This window comes from Trichechus manatus, unplaced genomic scaffold (genome assembly GCF_000243295.1).
Source record: "Trichechus manatus latirostris isolate Lorelei unplaced genomic scaffold, TriManLat1.0 scaffold00212, whole genome shotgun sequence".
Classification (NCBI taxonomy): domain Eukaryota; kingdom Metazoa; phylum Chordata; class Mammalia; order Sirenia; family Trichechidae; genus Trichechus; species Trichechus manatus.
The window spans coordinates 3,094,915-3,106,319 of NW_004444148.1; the positions used below are offsets into that span (position 1 = coordinate 3,094,915).

The 11,405-nt window shown below is 37.4% G+C and overlaps 1 protein-coding gene and 1 long non-coding RNA gene across 2 annotated transcripts in view; one reads left to right on the top strand and one right to left on the bottom strand.

The window, feature by feature from the left end:
• Positions 1-9,773, top strand: part of LOC101357845 (NAD(P) transhydrogenase, mitochondrial) — a 53,985-nt gene extending 44,212 nt beyond the window's left edge. Inside the window, exons 10-12 of the mRNA XM_023742516.1 lie at positions 3,562-3,680; positions 6,423-6,538; positions 9,307-9,773. Coding sequence (XP_023598284.1) covers positions 3,562-3,680; positions 6,423-6,538; positions 9,307-9,456 — 385 coding nt within the window. The 3' untranslated portion in view covers positions 9,457-9,773. The remainder of the gene's footprint in view (positions 1-3,561; positions 3,681-6,422; positions 6,539-9,306) is intronic.
• The window catches only part of LOC111822786 (uncharacterized), a 63,585-nt gene that overhangs the window by 36,037 nt on the left and 16,143 nt on the right, over positions 1-11,405 (bottom strand). The window lies entirely within an intron of this gene.

Below are 11,405 nucleotides of genomic sequence, written 5' to 3' on the forward strand. Positions count from 1 at the left end.
GTGGTTGCAGCAGTACATCGGTAGGGAACTTCCAGAATTCAAGCCAGATTCAGAAGAGGACTTGGAATGAGGGATATCATTGCTAATGTCAGATGGATCTTGGCTGAAAGCAGAGAATACCAGAAAAATGTTTACCTGTGTTTTATTGACTATGCAAAGGCATTCGACTGTGTGGATCATAACAAATTATGGATAACATTGTGAAGAATGGCAATTTCAGAACACTTAATTGTGCTCATGTAGAACCTATACATAGACCAAGAGGCAGTCATTCGAACAGAACAAGGGGATACAGTGTAGTTTAAAATTAGAAAAAGTCTGCGTCAGGGTTGTATCTTTTCACCGTACTTATTTAATCTATACGCCGAACAAAGAATCCGAGAAGCTGGACTATGTGAAAAAGAAAAAGAACATGGCATCAAGGTTAGAGGAAGACTCATGAACTACCTATGATATGCAGATGACACAACCTTGCTTGCCAAATGTGAAGAGGACTTAAAGCACTTCCTGATGAAGAACAAAGACTACAGCCTTCAGTATGGATTACGCCTCAACATAAAACAAAAGTCCTCACAACTGGACCAATAAGCAACATCATGATAAATGGAGAAAATATTGAAATTGTAAAGGATTTCATTTTACTTGGTCCCACAATCAACACCCGTGGTAGCAGCAGTCAAGAAGTCAAATGACGCATTGCAAAAGACCTCTTTAAAGTGTTAAAAAACAAAGCTCTCACATTGAGAGGACTGAGGTGCGCTTGACCCAAGCCATGGTATTCTTAATTGCCTCATATGCATGCAAAAGCTGAGCAGTGAATAAGGAAGACCAAAGAAGAATTGATGCATTCAAATTATGGTGCTTGCAAAGAATATTGAATATATCATGAAGTGCCAGAAGAACAAACAAGTCTGTTTTGGAGGAAGTACAGCCAGAATGCTCCTTAGAAGGGGAGATAGTGAGACTTTGTCTCACGTCTTTGGACATGTTATCAGGAGGGACCAGTCCCGGGAGAAGAACATCATGCTTGGTAAAGTAGAGGGTCAGCGAAAAAGAGGAAGACCCTCAACGAGATGGACTGACACATTGACTGCAACAGTGGGCTCAAGCATAGCAACAATTGTAAGGATGGTGCAGGACCAGGCAGTGTTTTGTTCTGTTGTACATACAGTTGCTGTGAGTCAGAATCAATGACACCTAACAACAACACAACAAGAAGTTGAATTGGTAAAAGTTGTGTAATAGATATATTTACAATAACTACAAAAAAAAAAAAAAATAGCTGCTGAGGCTGCTTATGTACAACCAAACACCCAGTGGGATTTGGTTTCTTGGTTTAGAGGTTTAAGGTCATAGTTTCACGGGACATCCCAGTTAATTGGCCTAATAACATGTTTAGTGCTTCTGTTCTACCTCCCAGTTCATTGTGTAGTGACTGGGATCTTAAAAGCTTGCAAGCGGCCATCCAAGGCACAAGAATTGCTCTCTATTTGCCTGGAGAAGCAGAGGAAGAAGGAGAGTCAGGAATAGGAGGAGGATATAGAATGTGTGGCTCATTGCCTCCATGAACAACTGCCTCCTTTGCCATGAGACCAGAACTGTATGGTGCCCAGCTACCATTACTGAACATTTTGGTCAAAGATTTTATAGAACAATCCTGATCAAAAAGGGGGAAAATGCAGAACAGAATTTGAAATTCTCATGTAATCCAGTCATTCTGGAGCCACGGAAGTTGGATGAACACCCGAAACTATTGCCCTGAGATAATCTTTAAACCTTAAATCAAAAATACACCTGAAGTCTTCAAACCAAACAATAGTTTAGTTTTAGTGGTAAAGAATATCTGCCTTGAGTGTTATGTTCTTTTAAGATCTATCTAAATAGGATCAAATTGATAGCAGCAACTCGAAAGATGAGATAGGAACCTTGGGGGCAGTGAGTTCATGTTAATGGAGGAGGAACAACTCAGAAAAGGAGTGCAAGAATGGTTGCACAACTCGAAGAATGTAATTAATGTCACTGAATTGTACATGTAGAAACTGTAGAATTGGTATATGTTTTACTGTGTATATTCTCAACAACAGCATAATAATTTAAAAAAGATTTGAGAGGAGGGGAAGGATTCCATAATCTTATGATTAGGTCTCATTCTTTTAGTGGGCTATACCTCTGGGCTCTGACCTTCACAAGTGCTTCTCAACTTCTTTCCCCCCTTTAGATGATACATAAAGGCTAGAGAGGGCTGGAGTTGGGGGTTTCTCTTTCCACATGTTTGTTAGGCTCTAGTAAAATAGCTTGCTGTGCAGGTAGGCCTTCGTTAAAGAGAACAGAATGCTCTGGGCTATTTCAAAATGGTTCATTTTGCCCTCTCTCTGCAAGGAAACATGAGGTGGTTTTCTCCCCCACTCTTTATTGTGAGGACATGGTGGGGCTCCTGGAGGGTAGGACTCAAGATAGTGTGGGGCTCCCCTAAGGTAGAGCCTCCCAGAATTCTCTCTCAAGTCAGTCCACACTTAGTCTCCAGTTAATTATTCTATGTATTCCTACCAGTTACTGGCTCCAGTGGTGGTTTTGGCTTCTGCTAAGCTGTGGTTCTCTGAATCTGCCGTCTCTCCAGTTTTCACAGTGGCAGTTTGCTTTGTGACCTCAGTTCTCTGATAGATCTAAGAAGAGTTATTGATTTTCAGTTTGTTCAGTTTGTTGTTATTTTGAGGACAGGAGTGACAACTTCTAAGCTCTTTACGTGTTGGACCAGAAGCTGGAAGTCCACTCAGTTGCTTTTTATTGAACCCACTGTGCCTGGTGCTGAAGAGACAGAGATTGATACAGTGGGAAAGGTTGGATTAAAGGACTTCAAATATTCCATTATGTCTGTTGTTGAAATTTCTGATATGCTTCAGGTTCCTTTGCCTTAATAAGAATATGGCACTCTGATTTTTGTATCATTCGCTCTGCCTTTTAAACATTCCAGTGTTTCACTCTCACATTTCTTTTGTGGAGTACCACTTCATATTACTCTCTGAAAGAGTGCAGGCCTTCGACATCGTGCACATGACAGTATTTGATTTTCCTACCTTTGAACTGAGAGATTAAAGTTGAATGTGGAGTTGAATGCATTTCATGGAATAATGTTGATTTTTCAAGGGAAACACTTAATTCCAGGTTGACATACATACATTTTTAAATTTAAGGATTTATCAGGAAGTTTCATGAGAGAACGCAATGCTTACTAAATGTAAAGTGACATTATTTATTAATGTTATTGGAAGTTTATTGCACTTAAAGTATACTTGGAACAGTCTGGTTCTAAAATTGCACTTTTTTTTTTTTTTCCTGAGGGGAGTTATAGTTTCTGTATACTTAGATATTGAATCTCCAGCTTTAGTATTTGTAGATTGACTATATATCTGGACTAATTTTATTGCTGCCTGTAGAGATCAGATAGTACCAGGAGAAACAGAGGTGCCAAGAACAACGTGTGCAGATTTGGAGGTGATATTGGGGTCTGTGCACATTTCGGCCCATCGAGTAAGGCCAGCTGTTCATTTGTTTCATGTCTAGGTTTGGAATTCACCCAGTTGCAGGCCGGATGCCTGGTCAGCTTAATGTGCTGCTGGCTGAAGCTGGGGTGCCATATGATATTGTGTTGGAGATGGATGAGATCAACCATGATTTCCCAGGTAAGTGATGAGGGCAGTGGTGAAGTTTAAATATTGTTAATGTGAATAAAGGAATACCAGACTTAGGATACAAACCTTGGGATCAGTGAAGACCTACAAGTCAGATGAAGAATACCTGCATATAGTATAGTATGCAGTTGAAAATAAGTGAAAGACAGTATTGAATAAGGTACTTTGTAGGCAGCATGGCTAAATTTTGTTTCTCTGAGAAGATCTGGAGGATTGGTGAAATCCTGGGAAGCAGTGCAGTGTAGTGTAGTGTAGAGGTGAAGACTGGGGCTCTGAGTAGACCTGAATTTTGAACCCAACTCCTGACTCTTACTAACTAGTAACCTTGAGCTTGGTATTCAATCTTAGTTTCCTTATTTATAAAATTGCTTCTGTTGATAATTTAGCGTCCTGCTAGTATCTGGATTTTAGTGGTTTCCAGTTGTACCAGTTCATGTTCAGGGAAGTAACTTTTTTTTTTTTTTTAAAGTAGTAGGACTTTAGTAGATAAGGTGCTGTAGTTTATGGCTGGAATTGGGTAGATGTTGAATGCTAATGACGTTTGGCTCAAGGTCATGTTTGTTAAAATTAAACCAGTTCCCTCTGGCAAGTATCCACTGTAAACTTAAAAAACTATTGTTTATTATAGAAAATAATGAAATCGTGTGCATGTCTAGATTCACATGGCATTTTTGGCAAAGTTCTAAGGTAGTTTATATGATAGTCCCTATAGAGAGGATTTAGTCCATTTTAATTTTATGCCCCTTTTCAAAATTCACTGCTAAATTATGTGTGAAACCAGCCTGTTCCAGGAATTAGGGACACAGCTTGAAGAGAGTATAGACTCATAGACCATTGTCTTTTAAACATCAGTGGGCATCTTACGTGGTCATTCTAAAAGTTGAAAATGGAATGCAAATCTTATAAAATAATGTGAGTGGCAAGATCATTCTGGGATAATAAAAGAACTATAAACTTAGATTTGGTAGATCCACTTGGAGGGGGAAAGCATAATAGCACAGGCTGTAGTCAGGAATGCTCAGATTTAATACCTTGCTCATGGAAGAAAGACTCAACATTGTGAAAATGTCAATTCTACCCAAATCAATCTACAAATAGAGTGCAATCCCTATCCAAATACCAACTGCATTCTTTAAAGAGATGGAAAAACTAATCATTAACTTTATACGGAATAGGAAAAGGCCCCGGATAAGTAAAGTACTATTGAAGAAGAAGACTAAAGTAGGAGGACTCGCACTTCCTGACCTCAGAACCTACTATACAGCTACAGTAGTCAGAACAGCCTGGTACTGGTACAACAACAGATAAATTGACCAATGGAACAGAATTGAGAACTCAAATGTAAATCCATCCCCCTGTGGTCACCTGATCTTCGAAAAGGGCCCAAAGTCCATCAAATGTGAAACAGTCTTTTTAACAAATGGTGCTGGCAAAACTGGATATCCATCTGCAAAAAAATGAAACAGGACCCATACCTCACACCGTATACAAAAACTAATTCAAAATGGATTAAAGACCTAAATATAAAACCAAAAACTATAAAGATCATAGAAGAAAAAATAAGATCAACGCTAGAGGCCCTAATACATGGCATTAACAGGATATAAACCATAACTAACAACACACAAATTCCGGAAGATAAGCTAAATGAAATATGTATGCTTATCAAAAGACTTCACCAAAAGAGAACGAGAACCTACAGACTGGAAAAAAAAATTTTAGGTTATGACAAATCCTACAGAGGTCTAATGTCTAAAATCTACAGGAAAATCCACCACCTCTACAACAAAAAGACAAATAATCCAAATAAAAAATGGGCAAGGGAAATGAACAGACACTCCACCAGAGAAGACATTCAAGCAGCTGACAGACACATAAGGAAATGCTCACGATCACTAGCCATTAAAAAAATGCAAATCAAAACCACAATGAGATACCATCTCACCCCAACATTACTGGCAGGAAATCCAAAAAACAGAAAATAACAAATGTTGGTGAGGCTGCAGGGAGCCTGGAACTCTTATGCACTGCTGGTGGGAATGCAAAATGGTACAACCATTTTGGAAAATGATATGGCACCTCCTTAAAAAGCTAGAAATAGAAATGCCATATGATCTGGCAATCTCACTACTAGAAATATATCCTAGAGAAATAAGAGCTGTCACATGAATAGACATATGCACACCCGTGTTCATTGTAGTATTACTCACAATAGCAAAAAGATGGAAACAGCCTAAGTGCCCATCAACAGGTGAATGGATAAAGATTTACGTACACACAGGGAGTACTGTGCAACGATAAGGAACAGTGATGAATCTGCGAAGCATCTCACAACGTGGATGAATTTGGAGGGCATTATGCTAAGTGAAATAAGTCAATCACAAAAGGACAAATATTGTATGAGACCACTACTATAAAAACTCATGAAAAGGTTTACACACAAAAACAATCTTTGATGGTTACGGGGTGGGGGAGGGGTGAGGATGGGGAAAAAAAAAAAAAAGAATGCTCAGGTTCACACGCAGGATCTATTGCTTTTTAGCTGTGTAACGTTGGCTAAGTTCCCTAACCTCTCTGATAAAGCTCTTAGTACTGTGCACCAGTAAGCGTCCTATAAATATTAGCTTTTGTTGTTTTTGTGATTATAAAGTCAGATCACTATAATTTGCCTGAAAAGAAGTGAAAGTGACCCATTTGAGTTTTACATTTTCTCTTTTTTCTTTTACTGTGCAGACACTGATTTGGTCCTGGTAATTGGAGCTAATGATACTGTTAATTCAGCAGCTCAAGAAGACCCCAACTCTATTATTGCAGGCATGCCAGTCCTCGAGGTCTGGAAGTCAAAGCAGGTGAAGTTTTAGACTTGTGTTTTTGTTCTAATAGTCAAAGATTACTTAAAATATGTGCATAGAACTTTCCTTGATCACTTAATGGGAAGTTATGATGCCTTTTAGGAGGCCCAGGAAGTTAGAGCATGTTTAGGACCTAGTTCCCTATGTCCAAAGGATCCCTGGTGGCACAGTGGTTAAAGTGCTCAACTGCTAACCAAAAAGTCTGTGATTTGAACCCACCAGCTGCCCCATGGGAGAAAGATGTGACAGTCTGCTTCCATAAAGATTACAGCTTTGGAAACCCTATGGGGCAGTTGTACTCTGTCCTCTAGGGTCCTTATGAGTCAGAATCAACTTGATGGCAACCAGTTTTTTTTCCGTGTGTTCAGCTTCTCTTTGTTCTGTGGCCACCAGAGAACTTGAGTGAATGTGCCCTGGTCACATGTAGAACCAGATGAGATTATGTAGATGGATTAACAGAATCTTTAATCACAGCTGAAAAAAGGCTGAGTTCCAGATCTAGTCCAGTGAAACAGATGGCTTCCCTCTGGGACAGTGAGTCAGTATCATCACCTTCATATATGAAAATGAGCATATTTCTTTCATTTATTTATTTATTTATTTATTTATTTATTTATTTATTATTGTACTTTAGATGAAGGTTTACAGACCAAATAGTTTCTCATTAAACAGTCAGTACACATATTGTTTTATGACATTGGTTAACAACCCCATGACATGTCAACACTCTCTCTTCTCAACCTTGGAGGACCTTTGTTTTTTAGTGAAACTATACATAGCCAAAGTTACACCATTTCAAAAATTTATACACGTACAGTTCAGTGACATCGATTACATTCTTCAGTTGTGCTGCTATTCTTACTATCCTTTGCCAAATTATTCCATCACCATTATCTTCAACTCACTGTCCCCTACCTAGGCTTCCCATCAAACCTTTTGAGTTACTGTTGTCAGTTTGATCTCATAGATATTTCTTTTTTTTTTTTTTTGTACCATAGATGAAGGTTTGCAGAACAAATAGTTTCTCATTAAACAGTTAGTACACATAGTGCCCTATGACAATGACTAACAACCCCATGACATGCCAACACTGTCCCTTCTTAACCTTGGGTTCCCTATCACCAGATTTCCTGTCCTCCCGTGTTCTAGTCCTTGTCCCTGGACTGCTGTGCCTCAGGAGTGACTTCACCACTGAGCTAAAAGGGTGTCCAGGAGCCATACTCTAGGGGTTTCTCCAGTCTGTGTCAGGCCAGTAAATCTGGTCTTTTTGTGTGTGTTAGAATTTTATTGTACATCCTTCTCCAGCTCTGTCCAGGACCCTCTGTTGTAATCTCAGTCAGAGCAGTTAGTGGTGGTAGGTGGGCACCATCTAGCTGTGCTAGACTCAGTCTGCTGGAGTCCTTGGTAGCCGTGGTCCATTAGTCCTTTGGACTAATCTTTTCCTTGTATCCTGTTCTCTTTGTTCTCCCTTGCTCCCAAAGGGGTGAGACCAGTGGAGTATCTTAGATGGCTACTCACAGGCTTCTAAGACCCCAGATGCTACTCACCAAGGTGGAATGTAGAACATTGTCTTTATAAACTGTGTAATGCCAGTTGAGCAAGATGTTCCCCAAGTCTTTTATTTTTTTGAAAGGGAATTTTTATGTCATTATGAAGTGCCTAGCAGAAAGGTGATTTAGAATCCCACATAATAACTTAATGCATAGGGAAGTGAGCTTTGCTCACACACATTACTTCTGAAAAAGCTAATTACTAGATTTCAGAGAATGCAAAGACTTGTGAGTTTTCCTTTACTCCAGCAGTGGGCACATCTCTTTACCACTACTGAATCATATCTACATTTTAAAAATCATAATAACATAATGTATATTTCCCCTTTGGTTTCTTTTTATTATATATATGATGAGTTCAAAACTTACGACAGTATTTGTGATGAGGGAGTAGATATGAAATAACTCATGTATATAAAAATTATTGCCTCATTAATCAGTATTTGAGAGTTTGCAGAGTATATAACTGTACTAATGCTACACAAGGCATGGATAAATTTGCACTGCTTCCATTTTTGGATAGATTAGATGTCCTAGAAGATCATAGAAAGATTTTTCATTTCATTAAGGGCAGACTTAATTGATAGTCAACATGACAGTAATATCCATAATATGTGTAATTGTGAATGTTTATAATACATCAGTATTATAGATTGACCTATACCTTCCCATTTTGCTTTATATTTTATAGGAGCATAGTTTATGAGCTCTGTCCTCGTAAGAAGCTGTATTGCTCTGTTTCCAACGGGGTTTTGTCCTAGAACTTTCTAGTACACTTTGTAAAGTGACAGAGTAGGAAACATGCCCTGTTTTCCCACTCAGTTGCATAATTTTAGTATTTGTAGCAGAAGCTTCTGCACTAAGTTTGTTCTCTTACCACATTCATATGAAGATGTTTATTTTTCAAGTTAGAAAATGTTATACATAGTTTTTCTAGATACAAGCTCTGAGAGGAAAATAATCGCTTGTAATATTATCATTCAGAGATAACTATTGTTAACATGTTTTTTCCTCTAATAGATAGAAGAGTATGAGCCCGTTTTAAAAATTAAAGTTACTACGGTGTAAACATGCATTTAAAAATACTCCGTGTGTATTTTAAAAGTCTCTGTATTGAATAATTACCTTGTACAAAGTGAGCGCCATATTTGAGTGCCTTTCGCATCCTAACCAGGTCTGCAAAATACATTCTCTCACTTACTCTTTGGTTCCTAGGTCATTGTTATGAAGAGGACTTTGGGTGTTGGCTATGCTGCCGTGGACAATCCAATCTTCTACAAACCTAACACGGCCATGCTTCTAGGCGATGCCAAGAAGACATGTGATGCACTGCAGGCGAAAGTTAGAGAATCCTACCAGAAATAAATATTAAAGACCAAGCCAATGTCCAACCAAGCCACCTCTTAAATTGCATGAACAGGCAAATAACTTATACAGTATACACAGCTGATGTACATCTGTAGGAAAGCCCTTGGAAGAATAGAAAGACTCTGAAGAAAGCAAAGCCAGTAGAAGGAGTTTTTCAAGATCAGTGATCCCCCAATCTTAAAAAGGGATAGAAAGTTCTAAATGTCTTTCTGTGCATATTTTTTGTGCTATGAGTCAAAAATATTTTATAAAAGGAGAAAATACAGCCTCATTTTAGATGCAGTCTGGTTGGATTTTTTTTTTTTTTTAAATTCCTCCTTAGCAAGCAGTGTTTTCAGAAATTAAATGTTCAGGATTTCAGGACTTAAACGTTATACGTGGGTCTGAAAAATCTAACGCAATGTAAACATTACATGCACCTGCATTTGTTTATGTTTTTTCACCAAATGTATCTAATTTGAAATTTTATCAACTCCTGAGCTGTCCCTTTGCAATTTAACCATAGTTTGAATTAATCATACAAAATTGATTTTAATTTTCTAACTGTACTTCAGATTCTAGATTTCAGGAGTCTATTTTATTACTTCTATTTTAATACATTAAAGGACTAGATCATCTTTCAGAGATGCTGGAAGCAATTAAATCATTCTCTTTGGATTTTCGTTAGAACAGCAATGAAACGTAATTTGAAATCATTGTTAGTTGTATTTTTGAAAACCCCATTTCCAATAAGAGATCTTATCTTAAATTTCAAATTATGGTGTATAGTGCTGTTTTATTAAGTGCACTTGAGTGGAATTCAAATATTTGACTAATAAAATGATTTATCATGCTTACACAGTGATGTGGCAGTTGTCTCTGGTGACAAAAAGCTAAAATTGAATACTTCTGCCTGTTATTAACATCTGGGGAAGACTCGATACTATGAAATAGATGAAATTAATCTGTCTTAACTGTTTATAAGGATGGATTTTTCAAGTTAGAATGTATCTTGAGGTCTTATATAACTGATGACATTTGAGAGAAATGGTGGCAATTTTTTAGCTACCTCTTTGTTTATCTGAGCACCAGTAAAGATCACGCCGTTTTGTAGTAAAAGTCTAGATTTTCTTTGTGATTTTGCTTCTGTGCTCTATATATGCTCTATATATGTTGAATGTGTGATGAACACTTAGAGTGTCTGTCTCTCTATATAATTAATTTGGTACTAATTTTCTCAAAATAATTAAAAAATAACACATAAGACCATCTCTAAACCAGACAAAGAAATAGCTGGTACAACATTTTTTACTGTAATGTCCATTTTTGCCCAGTTTTCAATTCAGTATATGTTGGTTTGGTAATCAGCTTTGTTTTGCTGTGCCTGAGATTAAGATCAGAATGTATATGCACCTGCGCACATGTGTGTGTTTTAAAGAAGGGAAGACTCCTTTTAAATTTTCGAGTGATAAATGCAATTGGTTAATGGATCTCAGGTCACTAATACATCAGGACTGAATTATATTGTGAAAGTTCTAGTAGGAGAAAGTAAGCAGTGTCTTTATTCATGTCATTTTCCTTCTCTCACAGTTGTTGCAGGCATATCTGGAAAACAGTAACTTGGATTTTTTTTTGAGATAGCTCCTGCATTCAAATTAAACTAATCATACTTGGACTTAATAGTTGGCTTTTGTTTTAGTAGAATTTTAGTGAAAAATTTTTCTCTACGAATCTCTATTTAGGATAGTGTCTTTCTTCCAATTGTGTTAATTGAATTGAAAATTTATGCTCATATTTATTTTATTTTACTTTATTGGCTGTGATATTTAAAGGAGTTCTTGGAGGCATAATTTTTAAAATTAATACTCCAAAAGGTGGGTGGTCTTGGATTATTTATTACTGTTTAAACAGTAATAACAACAGTTTTCATCTGTCCTATTTTTTGATTTTTTCCATTTTTGATAACT